Raw genomic sequence first — 27,537 nt, 5'->3', positions numbered from 1 at the left:
GGTACAAATGGGTTAACTCACAATTTGTCATCTCATTCCCTTCCTACTTCCTAGCCACTCATTCTTGTCAATATTATTTTAGGGGATTCAAATTTGTGCTTTAGAAGCTTTTGATCTTTCATGTATTTACCATACTTTTTCATTATCATTATTATCACTGCTTAAAATGTAATAAACAACTTACAAAGGCAGACATTTTTACTAATCTCTCAAAGACACAGAGTTCTTTAATTCCCTCATTGATTTTTGAAAGGCATTTCTGTAAATCCTCATCATTATGATACTAAAACCATACTGGGAATGTCCACGGGCGTTTGAGACATCTGCTTTAACACCACATCTCGGTATGTCTCAGTTTTGAGGTTTCCTCGTGCTGCATCAGATCTTGTTGGTAAGAAGAAGTTCTAAGTATGTACTGATTACACAGCTCTTTGCTGTAAATTAAGGTATTTTTAACTTCAAATGGCAAATAAACAAAGTTTTTCTCATATGAGAGGGATTTTAGCCGGTCAACAATTAGTCAAGTAAACCTCTGGGTGAAGTCCCTTCTGCGAAAGTCGGTAGTGTGTAACTTCAGGGGGGAGGTGGAAGTGTTGTTTCTAATTACTCTCCTTGAGCAGACTAATTGTAAAAGGATCAAAAATAGATGCTTTCACATCCCATAAAACAGTAGGCAGCAAATCAAGACCGACACATAAACAGGGCTGGAGCTTTTTTAAGCACTTGAAAAAACCCTACCCCTCCCACAAAGGACTCACGTAATCACTCTTGAGAACAATGTGCAAGGATAAACCTTCTCAGTCAAGCCATCCTGTTAATGCCCTTAACTGCTCAGAGGATCCAAGAAGCTACAGAGATGTAAGTACAGAAAACAACTACTTTTTACTGTTTTCCTTTGCCACTGAGCAATAGCAAACAATTCCAGAAATATCTCCTTTTTTGCATTATACTGGATATTTTCATGTGGCAGTAAGGATAAATGATCTTGTATGGGAAAGGCCCATGAAAGAAATTCTCTGATATTTTATATTCCCTTATTAATATGCTACTAGTAGTTTCCACTTAAAGGATCTGTTGATCTACAGCATCAACAAGTTCTTCCAACTCCTTTCTCATAATACAGCCTTCTGACAATCACAGGGAAACATTTCATACTGCCTCAACTTAGACAATTTTTTAGCAACTAATTTAAATTATACTAGTGCAGAAGTAACTACTGTAGAAGTAGTAAGGGAAGCACTGAAGCTCTAAAGTCACTGAACCTCACAGAATAATAGTAAGAGGGAGCCTTAAAACAAATTCATGCTGTGCTTGTGAATGCATAGCTTGCTTTTATCACATGCGTTCCTTGTCTATGAAAACAGCCTTTATTATCAGCTCGAAAACTTCTCACTCTTCTCATGTAACATTGCAACAGAGCATTTTAAGAGTTCAAAGCTTTATGAGCTAATTCCTCTTTTTAACTTCTAGTGCACATTTCTTGAAAGGTTTTTAGAAGGCATTCTTCTTCTCAACTGCAATGACCAACATCTCTCTCCTTATTACTGATCTTTAGATATGTTACAAGTGGTATGATTTTTATACAGCTTCCCAATTTAAAAGGATACATTTTTCCTATTATACTAGCAAAACAAGACAGTCCCACAGAAAATAATTCAACTATCTTTTATCTAAAAAAATAAGAGAGAGTACTTGCCTTTGAGGAGAAAATACAAGAGATCTGTCTAACATCTTCATGATTGCTCCTGAAGAGACAAGGCAATTGAAAATTTACCTAGCAATTAGTCTTTAAGAGCTCAAATCTCATTTCTTTCTGGTACCACGTATAGATAATAATAAACTTAATAAAGAAGCTGTAATCTGAAGCTGTAAACCCTAAAATTAAATACTATACCTGTATGGATTTAATGTAACTCAGAAAAAAAAACCCAAACTCAAATAGGTGCACATGTTTTCTAGTACTAAAATACAAATCCTCATCTGACAACTTTTTTCTTCTGCTAGAAAGAATGTCATTTGCAGTGGCTCACACTTTTATTTTGCTTATTTGCTCTAGTTTTAGGCTCTCTCCTTTTTACATTTGGTACACCTAAGCAAGTATAAACTAAAGGGAAGTTAATAATCTTAGCATCAGTACAGCTCTTCATGTCAGTATGTGTTTTTGACAGAGATTATTTATGTTAGATAGGTCTCACACTTTTTATAGAACACATCACCCTTGTAAAGAGATATCCAACAGATAAGACCAGAATGTACCCTTCAAATTACTTCCACTTTTTCTTTAATTAGTTATGCACTTCAACTCAACTTCTTTTTTTTCCATCTCACTTAATGTAGGTTCTACTATTTTTTAGCAACACATATAACTGTCATACAACAACTGTCATGCAAAATCATAGTAGTAGACAAAAGCAATACCATAAAGATCCCACAGTCTTGTGCATATTCTGTTAAGAAGCTAAAGAATATTCTAATTCCTTATAGCCACTGTTAAAACAATTTAAGGTGCTGTAAAGACAATATTTGGGATTCTCTGATGTGTGTATTACAAATTTGGGTTTACTATGCCAACAAATTTGGATCTATACCAAAGAGGGATAAAAGTACTAGCCTGGAAACTCTCTCATCAAAATTAACTGTGGGTTGTGACCTGAGGACTCAATCCTCAGGTCATTAGGTTGACTCACCAGCCTTTAGAACACAAAATTCAACAGCTTTTGAAAAGAAATTAACAAAAAGCACTAGAAACATATGAGTGTTATAGTGTTAGAAAGAAAGAGGAAGCTTTAGGACATGCCTGTCTCTTGTCTCAGCTTTTATTAAATTACATGCAGTCCTCAGTTGCCAGTCCACACATCATATTATGCAGCTTAGGTATATGTTCTTTCTATTTTAACTAAGTGTTCTACTATGCAACTTAGCCCACACACTTTTTAATACACATAACTTAGTTGAAATCAAGCCTTTTTCTCAAACAGAGGAAACACTCTACAATAGAGATCACCTGTACGGTAAAATAGCAATACAAACTGTAAATATGTCTGGTCAATAGAAAAAAAAAAATTGAGATTAAGAAAAAAATTAAATCTACAAAAACACAGTACTGTGTATTTTCAATTTTCTACTGTTTTAAAACAATGTAAGATCTACACAGATTATATCTATAGAGGACTGTAAGATCAGTGAATCTTGCACATAAATATCTTTCCTGACCATTCCTTTAAAATAATCTATACTCTTTATGCATAGAAAAACAACATTAACCCCCAACATGATTTGTTAAAGAAATATTGTCCGTCTCACAGTGATTAAACCATACTATGTGTAGAGAGACAGGAGAGATCTTTCTACTGAACTGCTGTGCCTTTCCAAGAATATAATTAGATTCCTTAAATTAGCAACTGGACCTGGGACAAATGGACCAGGGATTCATCTTCAAAGAATGAAAATTATGAAGGGACACAGAGAAATCACATTAGATTACAATACAGAGTAAAAGCCTTCCACATGTCCCCTCTTCAGCCGAAAAGACAGATGGTGCTCCTCAGCAAAAGCAGGAGATGAGAAAAAGAAGAAATTAAATTAGCATTCAGAGAGAGCTTTGTACCACTGCTTGCACACAATCCCAACCCATGTAATCTAAGGTGTAATACTGCAACTGCTGGCTCCCAGCTTAAGTCTGTGCTTCTTAACAGTTAAATGTATGTAATATTATTATACTACATATAAAGCTCATCACACATGAACATGTCTGTGAAGCAGAGCTTTGGATTACACAGTACTTTCAGACTGGGGTCACCATCCTGTTCATCAAACACCTTTTGCTGTGGGGATTAAATACAAAATAAATGTATAAACATGAAACAATTTACTAATGCCAGTCAAATGTTTTCACACAACATGAATCTCCTACACAAGCTATTTTTCCTTCTTTAATGAGATAACAATATTGGTTTAGAAAGACACCTGCACAGATTTCAGACATGCTAGATTTTGTAAGCAGCTTGCCATTGTGCTGGGATTTTTTTCCCCAGATGGATGCTATTGCTGTGAAATATCAAGACGTACAGAGAATAGATTAGCAACTGCCCAGCTAGCAAACCTCACAAGGAAATAGACCAAAGACACTTGCTGGTCAAAAAGCAAATAGTGCTGACTTGAAAATGGCAAGGGAAAGAATATTACAGAACCACCTGCACTGGTTGCAAGCCTGGGCATAGTATTTAACAGTAAAATTAATTTTAAACTCTCCCAGGCATAAGGTCCTCCCAGGTCAAAGCAGAGAGCAATTGCCATGCCCTTACACTGGAGATATCCTATGAGAGAGTGAATCAGAGAAATACTCCTGGATCACAGTGAACTAACTTCACAAACTCCCACTGCAATGTTACACATCTCTACCCTGCATACGTAATCCACTGAGCAGAAAAAGCAGGGATGTAGTGATGAGTTTGCCTCCAGGCACAGTAATACCAAGAGGCATCTGGAACCCCAAGCCCTGTGTGGGACACAGCCGGGGTCAGAGCAGACATCACGGGACCATTTCACCTTGTAGTGAAATATTTTAGAAGCTTACCTCGAATTGCCCAAACCATGAGATTGTGTAAAGGTAGAGACTCAATGAAATAAGCAATTGCAAATTAATTTTTGAGACATTTAAGAGAGAGACCCACATTTTTTAACAGGGATGTTGACTGACCAAAGACTAGAGTACAAATAGGCAATTTGCTTTCTCTTCAGTTCTCCAAGACAAACAGCATTTTAGAAAGTATGCTTGTATGCTTTAAATGGAAAGTTATTGGAATCCATACACAATAGCTAAAATAATATAATCTGAACTATGCAGAAGACTACATTATTATACAGACAGGAATTTTCAATACTTTATACCTTAACATTTTGGCATGTAACTCTAAGCCAAAACCCTCTGGTACTGTTTTCTTAAATTATTAAATTGGTAAGGGAAATTAATATTATCTTTCTTCCAAGTATATGCTTCAAAGTAATATCATTAATAAACATGGAAAGCCACTGGAAGAGTCTTTAATCCAACAATCTAGGAGAGCAAAAGTTGTAGTAGTGATTCTACAGGGTAAATTCATTGGTGCATCTGGATTTGGCAGAGTAAATGGCCATGATCTCATGAGTTATTCAGGCACATAGCTCATTAAAACAGAGTAATGTCCAGCTAGTCTGAGGTTTGCAGCAGTAAGGCTGTAACATTCTCCATTTATTCTCCAATCATGCAAAACTCACAAAAAAGTATTCAAAACATTCTTTTTTCAGATACATTCTGTAGAGGATGTCATATGATAAGTGGATCACTCAGGACTGCTGCCAAGAAATAAACAGCAGCCTGACACAAGGAATTAGGTTTTTTAAAATATATCTTATCTTACTTAATAGTCCAGACACTTTTCAGGAAGAAAATGTTATTTTTAATTAAGCCCTCTCCATGATTGCCAAGAAAATGTGAAATACCTGCTGAGGTGAATGGAGTTAATCCAACAACAATTAGAGTTCAGAAGTACAAAGTAGTTATCACAGCTTGAATGATACACATTATGGTGGATTGTATCAACTTTATCATCTGTTTGGGCCACAAAACAGATAAAATCTCTCCCTCTCTTTTTAAAAAAATTAATATATTCAGGTACTGTAGCACCTAAACACCTTGGTGACTCTCAAAATGTCCATACATACCCACAGGTAGACAAAACACAAATACTCATCTACAGCATTGTAAAATGTGTTCCCTACATTAACAGTAAAAATTTGGGGATAACAGAGGATCAAAAGGAATAATTTTGCCCCTCAGGCTGACTCCCACAGCAGGCAGAAGAGCCTGCCAAGGAGCACAGCTTGGCTGACTGCACACTGCCCTTGAAGATGCATGAGCTGTGCTCCTCCAGCTTTGTCCTCATCCATTTGTGGCCAGTTTGTCCTGCCAGGGAACTACTCCCAATATATCCATGCTAGCACCTTGGATAGACACAAACACCGTCTCAGCTAGGACTCCTTCTCAATATATATGTGAGGATCCTATTTTGAACAACAAGTTCTAGATAAATTTATTACATTAAAGATCCAACTTCATAGCACAAAATTAGGTAACATGCAATTTATGAAATTCTACTATTGAGGTAAAAAACTATATCTTTTAATGAATATACAGGTTTTTTCCTAAACTACAGCTCAATGTGTTTGTATAATAGATATTCAACATTTCACTAATGTTTATACAAAGACATATGAATGGATGTGACAATTATATGCCCTATTTTTGAATTAAAACTATTACAATTTTAAAGCAAAAAAAAAAAAAAAGCACTTAATATGCTGTATCTAGTTACTGCAATTGAACTGTTTATGATAAATCTTAGATTTTCCTTTCCTAAATATGTTGACAAAATTATTTTACCTGCATTGCAAGAAAGAGATTAACAGAAGATAGACATGATGTTGGGAGTGTGAACAAGAATTAGAAGCATTTAAATATGAGAAATAAAACAAAATACCTCAGTGACTCATGTACAGGTACCTACACAAACCCACAACATTTTATGCAAAGCCTGTTACACTTAGGTAAAACAAAATCCATCCTACACACTTTTACAGGGAAAAGATGGGAGGAAATAATACCATAACTATCCTCAGGGTAATAACTACTCCATTAATCCATCACCAAATACACTAAGACAGCGTGAACAATGCAGAATTAACTAATATAACATTACTGATATTCTTAAATCTGCACTACAGCTGGAGTTGTTATTAACTTGATTAGTTTTACTGATATTCTTAAATCTGCACTACAGCTGGAGTTGTTATTTACTTGATTAGTTCCTTTATTCAAGACACAGATTTGACATACAACCCTGAATGCCGTATTCCCATGTCTTGAAAGACAGCACTTACTTCACAAATATCTAAGAATCAGAACATTGAACATCTGTCAGTCAGAAATTACTCCCTAGTCTTCTGTCCTATCTACAGAATGCAGCAAACATTTAATGTACTACCTGGAAGTCAAATTTCTTCCTTAAGCATGTAATGTAACTAATTTACATATTTTAATACAATCATCCACATCCATTACTGTTTACAGAGAACTATTAATTGTGAACACCCTGAAATAAGCAGAACAATCTCCTCAAATCATGAAAGAAAATACTAATCTTTAAATGCTTTCACAAGTTAATAAAAGAATAATGAATGCTTTTTAAAATGTGTGGTTTAAATCCCTTAAAACTGAGAGGTATTTCCCAGAAAGACTTTTGGGAAGTACAACAGGCTACAGTTGCTTGTAAATATTGTCTGTTGAATGACAAATCTTCAGAAATAACAAAGATATGCTAATTAAAGGTACAAGACAGACCTAAAATTCCAAATGCAACAGCTTTTATCTTCAGGTAGTATTCTTGGTTAAAGCAGAAGCAATCTTGTTTTGATTGCTGTTTAAATTCATAAATGGTGCCCCTAAGAGGCACCCTTTTTTAGAACAGCTGTGTGAGGAGTAACACGAGATGCCCCATCCTTTTTGAGCTTCATGCTTACATTACACAACTGTCCGGGAACAGCAGACGTATAAAATGTTTGTACTGAGAGCAGTATCAACAGAATGGTGCTATTCCCATTACTGAAATTCTGCTGGATTATTTTAAAATATTTTCAAACCCCCCCAAATCACTGCCACTTTGCAACTCTTCTATGCTACTTATGACTCTGCAGATGAAACCATTTCTAAAATCTACTAAATTAACAAAGTGTAAAATAGTTCACCTGCACTACCTCCCTTCAGCAGGGTAATTAAAGAATGATTAAAGTAGTAGACTTAAGAATTTATGTATGTAAAAATATTTGAATTAGATTTAAAAAGCCAATTATTAAAACTAGAATTAAACAAATTATTATTGGAATGTATGACCTTAAATGTCTTTCCCAACCTAAACGAATCTATGATTTTATTATAATGGCAATATGATAAGAATGCTGAGAAAAAAAAGGTTTATCTAAACAAGTTAAAGCATCACAGTGTGAATTGTTAGGAACCAAAATTCCTTTACAATTAACTAAAGCACATTTAAAACATTTTGTCTGCTTGTCTGATCCTTGGAGACTTCACTTTATGCTTTATCATGTGGTTTCTTCAGCCTCTTTTTTCCCCTCAGGCTGCTTTAAACAGTCTCTCACCTCCTGAGCATCTATAGATTTCACTTTACAAATATATTACATCCCTGGTTTATTACACTGCCCATTGTCTGATTTTCTTTATTAGAGAAGCAATTGGGATCAAAGAAGAAAAGCCAAAAGGAGGCGTCTGTTTGTTTTCAGATAGAGTCTTGAAAAGTATTTCACAGCAATGAAGTTTCATTTCATTTTTTTTTAGTCTTATTTTGCAACAGAGGCTGTCCATTGTTATGTAGAAGTGATTTATCTACATTTCTAACAAAATGTTCCCTTTTGTTGTTTTTTTTTCTCATGTTAGGTCTACTGAGTTTCCTGTAACAACACTGGTTGCAGAAATGGACCCTTTCACAGCCTCTGAGACCAACATTTCCACCTGTGACTTATACGAGCACAAAGACACAGCACGGATATTACTGTCTGTCTTCTACGGTTCCATCTTGATTCTTGGGGTGCTTGGAAACACCATTGCCCTCACTGTCATTTTTAAAAACAGAAAGAAGATCAACTCCACCACCCTCTATTCAACAAATCTCGTCTTCTCCGACCTGCTGTTCTGCATTGCCTTGCCAACCAGGATTGCCTACTATGCCCTGGGATTCCACTGGCCGTTTGGAGAAGCGCTGTGTCGTATCACCGCGCTCTTGTTCTACATCAACACCTACGCAGGTGTCAACTTCATGACGTGCCTGAGCATTGACAGGTTCTTCGCTGTCGTCCACCCCTTCCGATACAAGATCAGAAGGATTAAATATGCCAAGGGCATTTGTGTTTTCGTCTGGTTTCTTGTATTTAGTCAAACGTTCCCATTACTTATACAATCCATGTCACAGGAAGAAAATGAAAGGACTACATGTATGGAATATCCAAACTTTGAGAAAATAGAACATCTGCCATTGATACTTCTTGCTGCCTGTTTAATAGGGTACCTTATTCCCCTGGGGATTATTCTATTTTGCTACTCTCAAATCAGCTGCAAACTTTTTCAAACAGCCAAGGAAAATCCACTGACTGAAAAATCAGGGATAAACAAAAAAGCCATCAATACAATCATATTTGTAATTATAGTGTTCATCATCTGCTTTACTCCTTATCATGTTGCAATCATACAACACATGATTAAGAAACTTCAGCAAGAACCTTTGTGCACTGAAAAGAAAATTTTCCAGAAGTCACTCCACTATACTGTATTTCTGATGAATTTTAACTGCTGCCTAGATCCTTTCATCTACTTCTTTGCGTGCAAAGGATACAAAAGAACTGTACTGAAAATACTGAGACGACAAGTGAGTGTATCAATTTCAAGTGCTGCCAGGTCACATCACGAAGAAAGCTCACGTGATGCAGGAGAAACGCAAATGACGGTACTTGCTAAATCTTCCAATGGAAAGCTACCTGAAAAATAACGTCTGTAAAACACCACAGTGAACCAAGACTAAAAATCCATGGTCCACAGCAAAAACTCTTAGTGCTTCCCTATAGCAGCTTAAGTAAGAATCTGTTTCTCAGGATGTCAGGGAATCAAGGAGTGATGGACTGAAAAAGATTTGTCACAGAACAGCAGGAAAACTCAGCATTATAATCTTGTTGCTGTATCCTTTTGACTGATCACTTATTTTTTCCAGGAAATATGCATCATTGCGGATGTTCAAATTCCATGCTGCACAAACAGATGCCTGGATGTTACTAACTCAAGCAGAGCCAAATCACAGTTAGGACTGAGCACAAATATAGCTTAAAATTCAGACCAACTACAACCAGAGCATCTGAAAATTTCAAGATCTCTAGCTGAGCTCCAATTACAGCAATGGTTTTGCTGGTCCAGTCACACAGAGGAAATAAAATTTTGATATATAATGGACAACTTCTTTGCTCATTTGACTATGACAAGTACTTAGTTTATAGGTCTTTGGAGGTGAAACTACATTTTACAATATTTGGAGCACACACGCCTTATTGGACAATTCACATAGAAAACATTGGCAAATATAACACATTAAAAGCTATTGAACTGTTTGGTTCTCCCCAACACTGAATGTCTCCTGCGTGTAAAATCACTCATCTTCACAAGGTGTATTATCACTTTACTCCTTTTCCTAAAGGAGTAAAAAACTTTCCTTTTAGTGTTTACTGTAAAAAGTTTCTCTCTACTCCTGTTGTATATAGATTATTTATAAACACAAATTGAAGCAAGATACTGTAATATAAAAACTGAAGCATTTCAGTTAAAAAACAGCGTTACGGTGTTCTTCAGAACTTCTGCTGAAGTTGGACATAAGACAAACACTTTAGAAACCTGAATAAATATTCATAGTTGAGACCATTCAAAAAGTAAATTAATGGATTAATTCTGATGGTGTCAGATAGCTACCTCTCCTTAAGCACTGTTTACCTGAGAGATCAACAAATGAGAACAGCAGAATTGGCTGGGAAAGAACAAGTTTTCCCATTGTGCCTTCATACAGCATATGTGTGATCCCTTTAGGCATGCTGAAAGTGGCTCAGGAAATAGACCAAATGACTTAAACACATCCGGCTGGAATCAGCTCAATACCAGCTGAGAATCCAGGATGTAAGCCCTGGGTTCCTGCTGATGTGCCCTTCTGTCACGTTTCAGTTTCCTTCCCTACTTTATTCCTGGCCCCTCTATCTTTTCTTTACCATTCTATTTATTAATCCGCCTTCACTGGCCAACACAACTTGGTAATTCAATCAAGTTGTAATGGAAAATTAAAGAGTGACTGATAATCATCAGTAAAAACTATGCCAGATGTGAGAACAAATGTTATTTATTTCAGCTGTATCTCTCTGACATTGAAATTGTACTGGAAGTTAAACAAACACATTACATTTGTCATCTTTGCAATTCTTTCCTTCCTCACATGCAAACATCTCTACCTACCTGCAAACACAGAAGGGTCGTACCTGACAAGCAGTACCGAAACATTAAATTAACAATTAATTTTTTATGGCAAAGAAACTACAAATCCCCCTATATTTCATACCACTTAGATTGCCAAAATTGAGTTTCTAATTCTAAAATACTAATTCTCTCTTTTCTAATTCTAAAAGACACTATGCAGCTTCAGAAAAGCAGTATAAGAAGAATAACTTTTATCAGAAGTTCTACTTAATTCTGTGTGTTCTAGCAGTTCTGTTCTTGTCAGCTTTTTAAATAAACTATTTTAAAACATTATTTAAGAATGTATTCCTATTGAATTAAGTAAATGGTAACCAGATAAAATCATAGACAGACCACTCATGAATACCTAGAAATGGTAGAAATAAAATACATGTATTGTTAACATGTCACTAGTACAAGCTTATTTTATTCTACTAATGTCTATGCTTTTTTGAGTTTTTAGTATGCATTTCATCTGTGATTATAAAGACAAGAAGCCTTTTTTATATTTGTCTGTAAAATATAACTTAAATATGTATTAAGACATCACATATTGCAGGTAACTGCATTCTTCTAAGTGGAAGCAAAGCAAAGATTTCTACTGAACATCCTTCTCTATCCCCATTTTCTCACATTAGCAATTCTGTTATTTTCAATATTGGGTTTTGTTTCTAAATCACATCAGCATTCCCAAACAGCTAACTTTATATCAAAATACAGCTCTAGCATGAGTCCAGTTAAATATATGTTTGAGAAAAGCTACTTTTTTCTCATTATTTAAATACTTCTCAAATGCAGAAGAAATCAATAAAATAAAAACTTCTAAAAGCTAAGATAAGCTCAGTTTCCTGACAAAAGTCCTGCAAGCACTGACACAAAGATGGACAATGACAATTCATATCTGTGGCAGCTGATGCCACTGCTCCTCCTCACTCCTTGTCACGATGCACTCGCAGCTCAATCACACTTGTGCCAATGAGGAGACTTTTCTGTCATCTGCTAAAAGCAGCAGTGAGGGATTCACTTGGTTTGGGACACTGCACGGAAGCAAAACACTTAGAGAGCATCTGTCCTGTTCCTTGTACCAGCTGCAGCATGGGGCTGGCAGCCATCACCAGAGAGATGGTAACAACCTGCTGCATGGGACCAAAGGAAAACAGTGAGAGTAAAAAGTTACAGCTGTTCTCAAATAACTGGTTTCCTCCGTGATGCCCTTATTGTGGCTTGAAGTAGTGTGAGCTTTGTAAGAAAAAATAAGCTTTTTCTTTGGGGGAAGCTTTTTATACATTCTAAGCAATGTTCCTTTCTGTGTGAAAGGCTGGTAAATGGTCACATAGACCTGGGACTCTTTCATGCTTTTCACATACAAATTAAGCATCAGCCAAGTAGCAGTAGGTTCAAACGGCTTGCTCATTGTGGGGATCTGACTGGAGCACTTCAGAAAAACTGGGTCTGTATTTAGAGGGTAAAGTCAAGTCAGGATCTTGAAACACATGTTCTTGAAAAAGCAACAGAATCTCTTTTATCTCTAAATTTTGGAGTGCCAGGCCAGGTGATTGCTAAGAGGACTCCAACTATGTGGAGTCCCAGTTCTAGTACTAACACTACATGTCCACTGTTGACATCTCTCTCAAATCCTACGTGGTAGGGAATGTGACCGAGCATATAGGAAGCAAAAATTATGATGGTGGCCAATTGGTACATTTTGGCTGTCTTTGTCCAAGTCCAGAAAAGAAAGCTGGATAGACATCTACTGTCAAACACGATCAAGTAAAGGTGCACCATGTGAAAAATCCCAAAACGCACACAATTCCAGCAGAAGAGCATCTAGTACCTTCTTTTCTTTTACTGAGAACACAAAACTAAACAGTAATAGTGCAAGTACCCTCAGCTGCCTTGGACTCTAAGGTATTGAAGACTAACAAACCATGGAGATAAAGAAGGTAGTCTCCTGTGGCTTACAGTCCCAGCAGAAGACAGGTATTTCCCAGGGGATTGCTGTTTGACTGTGTGGTCTATGGCTCTGAAAGCTATATAGATGAGGAATCTGTAAGCAGCATGGTCATCTAGCAAAAGACAGTGACAGCAACTGTCTGAAATTGTAAACATGCTACAGCAAATAACACAGTTCTTGAAAGTGGTTTGTGACTCCTCTTAAATCAGCAAACTCATTCGTGTAAAAAAAAATAAGGAAGGTTTTGAGCTTTTTAAAATAAATATTCCACGTAAGACTAACATTGTTCTGAAATTTAAAAGCTTCTACATAAGCAAGGAAAGAAGAGACTCCAATAAAACAGTGAGACAGCCTGCAATGTAGGAAAAATAAATAGCATGCAGCTGAAGAGAAAGAGAAGAAAAGCTTTGCCTTATACGACCACTTCTGGAGGAACTGAAAAGCCGTGACATACTCTGTTCTCATCTATCACCATATCTGTGGTACAGAGCAGGGGAACAACTGAAGATAAACTAAGGTTTGTATTCAGCAGTATCACACTGAGCTGGCTCAATACATAACCAGTGTGTCAACAGACACAAATTACTTGAAAAACAACAAATTCATCTGAGCGCAATATTTCCTAATACAGTCTTGGTTAATCTGCAGCCTGCAGACTAAGACTGTGGTACAGAAGAAATACAAAAACTCTGTCAAGCTGTAACACTTCTCTGAAGAAAAATGGGAATCACTGTTTGTGTAGTAAATGCTAAGATATATTTCCTCAATTTTTTTCCCCTCAGAATACTCCCTTAGCTTCCTGCAATGTCTAACTTTGAACTTCCTGAGGCAGATGTCTCATCTTTGCACATGACAGCCCTCAATCAATGTTTTCTTCCATCAGTCTGTCTGGTCCCTTTTTGAACTCAAGTAAAATATCTGTGATTGCAGCGTTTTGCAGCAAGAAATTGCACAGAATAACTACCCATGGTGTCTGGACCACTTTTGTTCACTTGTGACACCTGTTAGTTTCATCTGAAGTCCCTTGCTTCTTATACCAGAAAAGAGTGAACACAGTGACTCCCTATCTACCCTGCCCACAGAACTTGTGATTTTACAGACCTGCATCAAATCCCCTTCCTTCAAGTTATCTTGTCTCTTCTCCTGTGAACAGTCAGATAAAAGCTGTTCACCACTTCATTCAAACTCTAAAAGAAGGAAAGAAGGCAAGTATAAATAAAGAATGGGAATCCAGCTGTGTTTTTGCTGTGTGGCAGAAGAGAACAGGTTATCTCTATACACACGAGATCAACAGCATACTGATCTACTTTTCCTACCATATTAGCATAAAGGTTCTCTAAACTAACTGACAAATTTGGATAACCTTGCTCCAAGGCATGAAATAGGGAAGAACTAGACCTCAATAGGTTGGAAAAATGGACTCACATGAACCTCATGAAGTTCAGCCAGCCAAATGCAGAACTGAGCTAGAATAACCCCACACAATAGTGAAGGCTGGGCATGACCTGGTTAGAGAGCAGACTGGCCAAAAATTCTGGGCTCTGGTAGACATGTTAAAGATGAGCTAATAGTGTTATTTCATAGCCAGACATGTATGGGACTATGTTTTAAAAGAATTCTTTCCCCTCCATTTGGTACTGAGATCACGCCTGGAATTATGTACCAAGTTTTGGGTCTCCCAGTAGAACCAAGATACTTGGCATATTGGAACAAGCCCAGCAGACTGCCACCAAGAATGAGGAAGGAGCTTGCAGCACATGTTACCAGAGGAGAGGCAGAGGGAACTCAGATGGTTCAGACTGAGAAATGTTACTGCTATCTGCAACTGCCTAATGGGGAGGGATACAGAAAAGATGGGAACACCCAGTAACAGGCAAAAGGTGCATCAAGGACCAATTAAACATTAAGAAGCGTTTTTTCATCATTAGGTTAGTCAGACATTAGGAAAGGTTCCAGGAAAACTTTTGATATATCAGTCCTTAGAGATACTCCAAACTTGATTTGACATAGACATGCTGAAATTGGTACTTCCAGGGCGGGGCAACATAATCCCCAGTGGCTCCTTTCAACCTGCATTCTTTTATGACTAGCAAATTGGTCCAAGTTATACAGGAAAGCAACACAAAACTCAATGGCCTTGCAGTAAAACTAGCAAATTACATAACTTTAAAATCTTCTGGTCTTGTCCTCTATTTATGCCCTTAGCAAAATGCTGTCATTAGCATCCTCCTAAAATAAAAGAAAGGTCAAGGCATGGCATAGATTTCTTTTCACAAAACTGCATTTATTTTTCCTCACTGCAAAAGTATGAATTTCTCCTCTTCCTCTTTTGTATTCCTCAGTTGTGACAGATGTTGTGCAAAGAGCTAAACTAAAAAAAGAATATTTTGCACCTGTTGGAAGGCAGCAACATTGTGGTTATCCTATCCCCTCCAGAAAAGTATGCATTGTCTTATACCATGCAAAAGGAGAGCTGTGTTCCTCCCCCTAATCAGCAAAGCTTAGCAATTTCATCCTTCCTGTGGCACATAACTTTTAAGGGAAGTTGTGGTTAATTTAACTCCAAGGCAGCCTACTTTAAATATAGAGATGCTGATTATTCTCAACTCACCAGCCTCAAGAGTAGCCAGCCAGTGTTTCATTGGCAGCTCTTAAGTACTAGATATCTTAGTATCACAATTCTGGACAGTTACAGCAACTCTGTCTAGAAGTAACAATGACAGATCATTGTTCCCCAGTGGGACAGGGAGAGATGAAGCTCCCCAGCTAGCTGCATGTGTAAGGCATTTTTGACAAAAAAGACAACTGAAGATTCCTCACAAGTTATCACACTATAAAGACAACTCTGGGTCAATTCTTTATTTTTGTCTTTCAAAAAAATCAATGCAATGTGTTCTCAATGCCAGCTATTTGAAACAGCCTGAACACCCACCAGAACCTTACTTCATTCACTCAGATGGGGGCAAACCAACTATTTTAAATTTGCAAGGAGTAGCTACCAGGATAAACAAGTAACCTGAAATTATTGACATAATAGATTACATTGTATTAATATAATTTAGCAAAGGTGTTTCACGCTTTAACTCCTTTTAAGCCAAAAACTAGAACAGAAGCTCTAAAACTAACATACTCAGATACCAGCACCAGAACTAATGACCACAAACACCAGGAGTGACTGCAAGAGGAGCAGTTCACAACTCCAGGTACAGCCAGGGCACCTCTGCCCCTCCTTACTGTTCTCTTGCACCATTTCAGCTGTTCAGCCAGCACCCAAATCCCAGACCCTTGGCTATACCCAAAAGCACAGGGAGAGCTGCCCACAGCTGGCAAACCTAGAGGCCAATCTCATGGCTGAGAGCAACCAGCTGAGGAACACTGCAGACGGAGAGTCCAGGGTCAGGGAAGTGCTTCCTCATGTCTGACCTGGTTTTACTGCCTCCACAAAATGTCTCTCTACATTTCCTCCACTGCATGAGAAAGCTGAACTTGGAAAAATTAATTCCTCTGGCTACAGCCCTGCCTTCCGAATAGTGCGGCTGCTGGTGGTGTGGAGGCACTTAACTGTACAGCTCAGCATCTCCATTCAGGCAGTGAAGCACAACTGCTATCACAATCCCCTTGCAGCACTTCTTGTGCTGCAGCTTGCACATTCCTGCTGAAATTCTGTGATTAATGATCACATTTGTAATTTTAAAGTGCCCACAAAAATTTTTTTTGAACAGACAGCAATAAAGAGTTAGTACTTTAACTACAGATGAAGTCTCATTTTTTACGTGGTCCAGATAAGGTCTTCATCACACAAAAAGAAAAAAAGGGAAAAAAATTCTCAGAAATCTGATTCTAATCCACTTTCAAGAAGTACCACTTTCTAGTCCCAAACAAAAACAGGAAACAAGTATGCCTCACTGGCCACAGACCCACGAGTAGAAAGAGGTTTTGCTACTCTCTTTCACAATGTTACTCAGCTTTGTGAATGTCAAAAAAAGGTCTAAACGACTACAAACCATGACTTATACTCCATTTCATCTGATGATACAACACAAGTGTTCACAGCAGGATTCTTCCATACACAGGATGCTGACAGCACTGGCCTGGGAAGAATGTCAAGTTGTACCAGCAAGACACAACAAGAATTGCAGAGCACCTCAGAACTATAAAGAATATTTTATTTTAGTTAAGCGACCTTTGCTTAGAACAGCAATACTTCTTCAACTGATAAGAAAACATAAAATCAGCTGTATTTTGAACCAAAATGTTGGCAGTTGCAGAAATAACCTTATAAATAATGATTTACCTATTGTACCAGACAGCAGTGGATGACTATTTTGTGAAGAGGCAGTGACCCAGCAGGCCTCTGTATCATGCATTCTACACAATCACTACTTAATCAAGACACATGTAATCAATAGTATAATTAATCACCATATACACAGTCAATACATAATTACCCAATGTGCAGTCAATGCACACTTACGTATATGTTTATAATGTCTCATTCATATGAATTATTATCTGCAACAGTTTTGTGACTGCAGCTTTATTAATGATATGAGTGTATATTGCTCAAGGGTGTCTTGAAAGCCATGTCCTTACTCCCTGCTGGGTTCTGCCAGTGACTGATCAGTCTGTACTGTGAGAAGACCCTGAAGGAATACAAGTGATGTCAGAGCTGGTGAACCTCACCACAGATGGGATCTGCACTGTGTACTGCCCTAGACCTGAGGTCCAGCCAGTGCTGTAACATTTGGTGGTTCCCAGCATTGGAAAATAGGTAGGATTTCAAAACTTGCTATTCCCTTTTCTAGGCTGTTAATGAATAGTGATCTGCCTTGCAAGTGTCTGTACCTTTCTTACAGGGATTTAGTCCTTTCCTTGGTGCAAAATACCTCCTTGGTCTTTTATTTATCACTTTTCCAACTGCAAATACCAGGAGTTAAGGGATGAGTTGTAATTCCTTTTCTCCAAAAAGTATTCTATCAAATCAAAAAGACTAAAGCCACTGTCATGGGTTGGCGTTTTCCTGAGAAAACTCATCTCCCTGTCAACCTATTACAGCCACTAAGTTTAAAAACTTAAACAAATTAATTTTTGTTTTGGGCAAAATGAAAAAAACAAACTAATAATAAGGCTTTGTGGGGAATAAAAAAGGAATAAAATCATAAGCAAATAAGTCATGGAAAACCAAACAGTGAGTGATCTTAAAATCTGTGAGAGAATCAAGCAGTGCTCTCTCTGAGAAAAACTGTAATCAAGCAGTGGTCGAAAGAAAACAAGGAATTAAATATGAATTTGAAAAAAATTCCACCTTTTATGGTCTAGGGATGGTAAAAAACACACAAAAATTAAACCACCATTAAGGCTATATGAACTTGGGGAAAAAATGGCTAAAATTTTTAGTGATTCCTATGCTTCATATGCAAGAGCTTAAATATTGGTGTAAAAAATTTCACAAACACATCAGAAGCGAAAAAAACTTGTGTTTTATTTGTTCAAAACAAACTAGTGAAATAAAAAGTTCCCTAAATATGAAAATTTAGATTTTACTATTTGAGAACTCTTATCTGTGCTTCCCTAAAAATCCCACTTGCTGGTCTTTTGTCAGAATCTGTGGTATTGATGATTCTGAGATCATAGAAAGTCTCTGTCTTTCAGCCCCGTTGCCAAAGAAGAAGTCATAACTCCTCTGTGCTGGTTTTTAAAGTTGTTTGTTCTTGCTTATCTGTAACATGTTCTGCTGCCCTGCCGCAGTTCTGTCCTGCAGGTCAGCGTGTGGGGCTCTGCCCTCAGTGGGATGTTACAAACATTATATACTATGTGCTATAGTTACAATAATGTGCCAATATCTATCACCTACGTTGAACAGTGTACCCCCACCCTAAACCAATAGAAAAATGCCAACACCACAGTGAAACATGGAGGGCATGAAGAAGGAGAAAAAGGCAATTTCCTCCATCTTGTCCCCTCTGAACCCCTAATCTAGAATCCTAAAATTTTACTTTTGTGCCCGTGCCACAATTAATTATTACTTATATCAAATACTCAGAGCTTGTAATTCATCCTGTAAGATTGAAAGCTCTTTTCCATGGACAGAGATCAGAGACAGTGTCTCTTGGGGCTCTGTACAGGGGGGTTCCTGACCCCCAGCCAGGGTCTCAGACCTTCCAGGGCAGCCAGAGGGATGCCCTGGATTCCCACAGTCTGTGGTAACAACATGTAAATTAAATACTGTGGGCAACATCACAATTTGCTCTTCCCACTTGGTTTCAGTTTTAAGCTTTTAATACTTTTCAATGAGCAAAGATTGCCAGCAGAGTGGTTAAAATTCTCTTCAAATTAATGTTTTCCACTCTTAATATGAACCTCCCTCTTACAAAACCTGTTTGTATAGAGAAACAATTTCTGACTAAAATGTCAGATTTTTCTTTTGAGTATATTATTAGAGGAAAAAAAAGTCTGCTTTTATTTTTTTCAGTTTTGTTGAAATGCAAATATAGCAATTTATCTTTTCCCTTCTTTTAATTTTTTTTTTTAGTAAGTTCATAATGTTGGGACAGGATGCAACTGTCAGTAGCAGCATTCCCCCCTCTGGTCACTCAACACAAACTTCATTACCATTTCTGCTTGCTCACATGTAACAAGAAAAAATCAAAACTGCCTCACCAAAGCATATTTTTTTCTAATCTGCTACCCTGTTTTTAAGAGACAAATACTACATTGCTCAGCGACATCCAATATTTCATCATAATATGCCTTCTATGGAGTTTCTTCATAACAACTACTGTTTCTAATAGCCCTTGTTTAAATTATCCAGTGCAGAAATCCAATTACAGCTCATTTAGCTTCAAAAAGAGTTAAGACAGCTGGCATTATTTAGCCAGGTTGGCAGAGACATGTGTAATGTTTACCTCCATAAGCTGCTCATGACCACAGAGATTAATCTTGCTGCAGGGCAGACCAGTTTCTAATTAGAATAATTAGTTCTCAGATCTCTAACAATGCTTGGTACCTGCCACCTAACAAAAGCAAAACCTAACTAAACAGTAAGTGTGAAAGTGATGAGTGCCTGCAATTATAACTGTCACTCAATACTCTGGATTTTAGAAGCATAGCTCATTTCTGGGAAGCCTTTCAAAGATGTATCATCTTCTTTCCAGACATATTCAATCACTGGTAATTTTTTTTTACTTTTTGCCAAATTGCCTCCCACTGCTTTCATCCTTTAAATACTGTTACTGAACATAAGTGTGCTTATCTGAGAGGTACAACAGCAGATAGACTTAATGTCCCAACTGCAAGGCAGAAGTAAGCTTCCTAATTACTGTGAAAATAGAGCATTGCCACATTTCAAGATCACCCTCAAAATCCTCAGCAAATCTTGACACCACTTAAAAACCACCTGATTATGCATTTCTTATTACATCTGATATGTTGAATGGCACAACTTTGTATATGGCAGAGCTTCTGGATGACAATGACTGCTCTTACAATCACTAAAATCAGGGCTTGTGATACACTACAGAGAACCCCAGGTCAGAGGTTATGGGCTTCTGCCTCATCTACCCTCATCTTCTTCACGGGTTACCAACTCTGCAGCAACACATGCCTTAACATCAGGCACCCAAAGCTGGGCAGATGTAATCAACTGTGAATCTTGTGGTATAGAGCAATGGAAAGAGAAAGTCCTGTTCTATCTCTGAGCTACATGTTTCCATCACTCTCCTTGCTCTGGTGTTGGTATGCATCCACCCCAGAAGTGAGCGGGTTTAAAAATTTAAGCTGGCGGGAAATGATCCCTGACAAAACATATGCGTATATATGCTTTAGATATATATGTCTCTTCTGCCCCACATGTTAAGATGTTCCTACTTCCCTCAAGAGTCTAAATAAGTTTGGTCTCATTTTCTGATCCTGTCCCCTTACTTTTCCAGCTCTTTTCATAGTCAGTCCTATATTAAGCAGAAATTACTTTAAATTAGTCCCTGCTATACATATTTGGTGCAAGATTTTTTTTTATGGGATTAATCAGTGACAGTATGGAAGTGCATTACTTAAGCACTTAAGGACAAAGGCATTCCAGCTTAATGCTAGAAAGGTGGACTCCTGACTGTCTACTCCCCTTGTTGGTTAGACATAGTATGGAAGAAGTGAAACACACCCTAACTTTTCCATTTCCTTATCTCAAACTTCTGATACACAGGAGTTCAGAAGCAGATCTGAAGATAGAGATATGCAGACTGATAGTACAACCCTGTCTGCAGTTATAAGCACAAGTCCTTTTTTTCCTTTGAATGAATATTTGCAGGAGCATTCACTGGGATTACAAACACTCACTTCTTTTAACCACAGCCCCCAAAAAAGTTACTTGAAGAAGGAACGTAGTGATCCTACTGTGCAGCCCCAGCCTTGTGTTTGCCCCGAGCTCCCTTGTCACCTCATAGTCTGCTGTTTACTACAACAGACAGAACAGAGACAGTTATTGCACTGAAGAAGAAAAAAACACTCCTGAACAACCTTTAGAAATATAAAGGAGGTAAAGAAATGTCCCAGTTCTAAAAAAAGAAGGCTTTAAATGAAACACCAGCAGGTTGATTTTCTGACAAGTGATACAGGAATGTGGGGTGAATTCTGAGGAGAATCTTTAAAAAGAAAAGAGGAAAAGTACAGGATGTTCTACTGTTTTAGCCACACAGGTTTCAATCTTCTTTCAAACTTTGGCAGACCACACAATGACCCAAACACTAGCAGAAGACGACAAAAGCTGGTGACCACAGGCTCAAAGAGCTGTGGTGTGAGGACAGACTGCATCAAACGAACATCTCACTAAGAAAAAGGATCATTAAGTGAAGGTAAAACAAACAGAACCACCTCTCATCAAGCCATTGCTAAAACCCCTGGTGAAAAGAAATAGAAAACTTCTCCACAGAAAGGCACAGAGATTAATGCTAAGTATCCCTTTATGGAACCAATTTTATTAAGTGTACAAGACAGAGAAATAAAAAAGTAAAAAAAATGAACAAAAGTTTTAAAATCGAGAAATGTACTTTGTCTCACACCAATAGGAAATCAGCTCATTTACGAACTGCAAAGGAGTGCTTCTTCTTGACTGTTTCTCACTTAAGGACTTAGTGGACATACTTTACCAAACCCAAAAGCTATCCCCAGGCCAGAAAAAAAAATGACAAAAAGTAAAGAAGTAGATGCGGTGTAACTGCCTTGTTAGCTGAGATAGTCCTGAACAAAAGCTCCCTCTCAGATGGAATGCTGTCATCATGGCTAACTCATCTACATCCTGACCAATCTCTGTATTGTCAGAAAACTGGAAAAGGTGTCCACATATCTGACTGGTTCCAGAACAGAGGAAAACATTTTTAAAACAGCTCTGAGAAACTGTCTCAGATTTCCTGCTCGTGACACACCCAACCGAAGCACTCGAAGTCCCACTCGATAATTTGTCAATACATAAAGTCAGTTCCACCAAATGATCAATATCCCTAACCAAAGCATGAGAGTGATGTGTCACCCTTCATGCCTGTGTAATACATCACAGTACTGTCAGCTTTAAGCTGTACCTGGATGGATGAAGGGACCACCCACCCCAAAGCTGCTGCCTAGCTGATTTACAGATAGGCAAACTAAAGACAAGGTCTCTGTTCCTCAAAAGATGAGAGAGGAGGTGCCTGATTTAGTCCACAGAAATTTGTGACTACACACATGGTAATGATGACAATAGGCTAAAATCCTATGGGCTCTGGTTTTACTAGCACTGTAAACTCTCTCTCTCAAACTATGTCCGTGTGCAAGGCAAGCAATGAGCAAAGCACCACATATGGACACAGTGCCAAGGGGCTCACTGAAGGCACTCACATATGTTGCCCTGATTTTTAAAAGTGTTAAGTTGTCTTTTATAGTTCTTTTGAAAGTTTTAAAGTTCTTGTAAAAGTTTTCTATGCCTTCTGATATTCACATATTTATGCTGGAGTTCTCACACACTGTTCATGTAAATAATGATTGTTTTGCAATTCTTCTTTGTGGGAGGAGAAAATTGATAGACTATTAGTTTAACCAGTGTGCTTAGAGGTGGCAATTTCATCCTCTAATCCACTGTCACTTTTAGAATTCTACATATTGCAAGGTCAGAAATAAAATTAGCCCTTTTTCTCTTTTGAACTTACCAAGCTTCTCTGTACTTGTGTCCAATAGCGACACAAATACAGAAGGATGTGAGGCTGCACACCTCAGCCTGCCCTCCAGGCATGGACAGGGATAGCCTGGAAGCAAACTCATGCTTCTATGGTGGACAGCCAAGCCTTTTATAATCTTTCTGAATCTAAAAGAGAGCTGTCTAGCAGATCTTAAGTATCTTGACACTTACTCTGGTAAACTGCCATTTGTGAGGCACTCTACTGAATCAAGAAGAGAGGGCAACCTCATTTAAGATAAGCACCTACTTCAAGAGGACTTTCAGACACATATAACCTCAAATGGGGAACCTTATACTGGGAATGATCCAATTTGTAATAGAGATTAGCTTTTAACTTGTATATATATATATGTATGTTTTTATTCTGCAAACTTCTTGCCTTAGAGAAAACATATTTGGTAAGCAGTGATCCAAGACCCTGGCATATTACACACCTGAATTTCAAGGGTTATGATTTCATTGACTTCTTTTGCAACATTATTAGTTTCACAATTGTTCTTACTTCACCTGAGAAATATTTTCAAACCATGCAGATGTTACCTGAATTTATGGCTCCAATAACTTCACCTGTTTAATATTTCCTGGAGTAAAGGAAGTGCAGAGAACCACCAGGGTAGCATCAGTCTCCCAGAACCCTTTGCATGGACAAGTCTGGCTACATACCAACTGCCTGTGCTGGGAAGGGAGAGGTAGGCACCACACATGAATAAGAGCTGTAGCCTTTCCTATCATCTCCCGATGTCTGATCCTCCACTGCACTAGGAGCTCCAACATTTCAGCACAGAAACCCTGCTTCTCTGTACTCTACTGATCCCACAGATGGCCCAGATCATGCAGTCCACACCTCATTATGTGACCAGATGAAGAGGGCCTTCTCCCAGCTCCCATCCAATACAAGCATTAAATGATCTTATCAGGATCTGTATTTAGTGTAATGCTTGGGCAGAGTGGAGCCAAAGTGGAGCAATTAATGTTGACTTATGTGGCAAAGCACACAAGCTATTTTTGTGTCATTTACTATGGCCTATTTTCACAGTAGAGACAATAAGTTGAAGCTAAATACAAAATGTGACTCATATATCCCTTGTTCAATATTTTAAGTGTAATTCTGTAGAACAGTTGAGTTATTGGCTACTCCTCAGTCCTCTTCTACAGTAAATATTATTGGTAAATGTTGTGCTATTTTTTAGCTGAGCCCTTTTTTTACTACTTTTATGTACTTGGTAAAAAAATCAAATTTCTTCTAACCACATTATGATGAGGATATTGTAACAGACATCATAACATATCTTCAAAGGCTGAAGACTAGTAAAGGGAGGTTTTAATGTTTACCTTATTCACAGTTTGGCTTACTTCACAATACTTGAACATTAAAATGCTTCCCACCATTTTAGCGCTTTTTGGTCAAGAGACCATTCACACCTCCTTGTGATTCATGGCTGTAGTTTGACTTTTCCAATGACTAAGTACTGTAAGGCACGAATTGTTGGCAGGAAACCCTTTAGCTTGTTCATGATAAAACAGAAACAAAATAGAAAAGCTGTAGCAGAGAAGTGATTTCTTTGCAAAACAAACTTCCCCATTAAGACCCCCATATAACCCTTTTTCCCAACTACAGACCAAGGTATTTGAAGCAAAGTGATGACTAAACAAAAGTAGAGTATTCAGTAAGCATAAAATAAAAGCAAAGAGGAAATTTTTAAATCTCTTGTTACTTATACCGAAAGTCTTCAAGGTCATTTAACTCTGAAAAAGAGACATTTTTATTTCTGAATTCTTTAGTGAAACAACTGCAGTACTTTTTTTACTAACTGTACACAATACTTTTTGTTTCATGCACATTTGTTTTTAAAATCTTGTCATACAACTGTACCTTCTCAGATACCACTGAACTTATTGAATCAATTTCTGTTCATTACTTTGGTAAATCAAGAGGGATTTCTTTAAAGCATCAGTCACTGCAAGACCTCCTTTGTGAACTTACTTCATTAACCTCCTCATCTGTCCTAGGAGAGCAATCATAGCACCACACTCTATTTTGCAAAAGGCTACAACAGGCAGAGTATCTCCTCACACTAACGATGTCTTCAACTGCTCTGAAGAATTATTAATTCATTTTTCTTCTTTCTTCCTTCTTCCTCCACTGCAATCAAATAATTAACTGCCCTACAAATACAGGGAGAGGGAAGAAATTCAAAGAACCTCACTGGAATGGAAGCCATTTGTTCTGTGATGGAGGAGGATATAATTTACATGAAAGGATATCAGATCCTTAAAACAAAATGTAGCAATCTATGCTTGTAGCAGAACTAGACAGGAGACAACTGATGTTTCTAGGATGCAATGACTCCTTTAAGCTTGTTTCCCTTCAGATTAAATGACAGAGGGCACTGCAGTGGGCCAATCTGCAAACAATAGCTGAAATGATAATTTGTACAGAATTGTTTGGCACAGACATCTACAATTAGATGCAGGATTTCCTTTTAAATTCCAAAGGGACTTCCACATCCCTGTCTTTCTTCACTATGGCTGAACATGACGAACAAACAAGGTGTTCCTAACTCCGGAAAGAGGAAGAGAAGAGAGGAGAAAAAACCCCCAAGCTGCCAGTAAAGACAGAAAGCTTGATCATGCCCATGTGGACTGAAAATAACCTTCAAGGGTCAATTGCTAAGCTAAAAAGGAGGCCCCTATTCCCACATAGGAAAGAAAGCATTGTTTATTCTCATGAAATAATTTAATCATAAAACTTTCAGAACACTCCTTCCGAAAAATGGAATGCTGTACAAAGACAGGCATTACTATTGCATCTTATTTTAATAAAGACATATCAGACAAATACAACAACAAAAGCAGGAAGAGCGTAGCTTAAAAAATATAGAGTTGCTTAATTTGTACTATTAGTTTATATCCCTGTACTATATAACAAAGCCAAAAGAAGAATGGCAAATGTTTCCCAGTCTTTCTTCTCTTCCTCCACTAGGTGTCTTCTAATTCTTCACTTTTTCAGGGTAAACTCAGGCTATGAACAGTAAGTCTTTGCTTGCAACTCATTCTCAGAATTTTATCTTAATGTACAGAATTAATTGAACTGAAATGCAAAGGGAAGACCTGTATGAAATGAAACTATTTCAGCAATAGCAGAATTTTAAGTTCCACAACTATGGGAACAATCACAGCTTTCATGTCACATGGTATGTTCCCTTCATAGAAGAGACAAAGTGGCTTTCATTCTTCATAATCAGTTTTCCGGAAAAACTGGCTAAGTAGTGCAGGTGTATAAAGCAATTAATCCATCAGCCATTTCTGCTGTTCCAAAGATGAGTTGCTATGCTTGCTAAAGATCCGCAGATGGCAGCATTGATGCAGTAATTAGTCCTAACCACAGCAGAGGTCAAAACCATTTCACCCAACCATTTCTTATTTGAGGCTAAGCCCCATTTTCCAGAGTCAGAACTCTTAGCACCAGGCAGTACAAGAACTGGGCCAGGAACTGTCAGGCAGTTGAAGAGATGTCAGATCCAGGATCACTACTACAAGACACTGTGTCAATCACTCATTCAATAACTGTGACAGGTTATCTTGGAAATAAGCTACACCATCCAGACAGTAATGAACACTGTGAACCACGGACTGCTGGTACAGTTCTTATGGTTACCTCGATATGCTGCCAAATTTGAAAGAAAAAGGAATACAGAGATGTCCAACATCCTGCCACCTTTACTGCCCTTTCTTCTCTCACTGTTCCCTGTTCAAAACAAGCTTTGCACTCCCTCTCATTTCTGCTATTTGGGTAAATTATATGAATTTTGTAGCCTCAATCATCAGGCAGCACATGGCTCAGTTACAAGTAAATGAAGGCAATGTCCCAGATGTTCTAAGACTAAAATAAAAAAGCACTGACAGGCAGTATGATTTGGAGGCAAAGGATGAAAGTGGCAGAGAATATGGAACACACAAGTCCCAGTTCAGTTTCACTGCTCCCACCTATCTTAAAACCACTTTTACCAACACAGTTTCTAACATAAGGAAAACAGCTGCTTAAATTATTTAACTTCAGATTTGTGCCCTGACTTACTCTCCTAGGCCTCCTGTCATGATAAACCTCAGGATTTTCAGTCCTTTCCCTTTAATGTGCACGTGTGTGTGTGTGTGTGTGTGTGTGTGTGTGTGTGTGTAAAACAGATATAATTTTGGTAGCTGAACAGTTGGTTGGGAAATACAGAGTCCTCTTACTGGACCTAGCTCCATACTTGAAAAGACAAGTATGTGACTCTGAAATCCCTGCTTGCA

General features: G+C 37.8%; 2 protein-coding genes across 2 annotated transcripts in view; one reads left to right on the top strand and one right to left on the bottom strand.

Moving 5' to 3' along the window:
* Nucleotides 1-27,537, bottom strand: part of UBAC2 (UBA domain containing 2) — an 87,099-nt gene that overhangs the window by 36,441 nt on the left and 23,121 nt on the right. The window lies entirely within an intron of this gene.
* LOC110470549 (G protein-coupled receptor 183) lies at nucleotides 681-27,410 on the top strand. The gene is made up of 2 exons (XM_021530262.4): nucleotides 681-858; nucleotides 8,489-27,410. The coding sequence occupies exons 1-2, from the start codon at nucleotides 818-820 to the stop codon at nucleotides 9,591-9,593; spliced, it is 1,146 nt and encodes a 381-aa protein (XP_021385937.1). The 5' UTR covers nucleotides 681-817; the 3' UTR covers nucleotides 9,594-27,410.

Source organism: Lonchura striata, chromosome 1, assembly GCF_050655825.1.
Source record: "Lonchura striata isolate lonStrDom1 chromosome 1, ASM5065582v1, whole genome shotgun sequence".
Classification (NCBI taxonomy): Eukaryota; Metazoa; Chordata; class Aves; order Passeriformes; family Estrildidae; genus Lonchura; species Lonchura striata.
The sequence above is the reverse complement of the archived record's forward strand: the minus strand, read 5'-3'. Positions and strand labels throughout refer to the sequence as shown.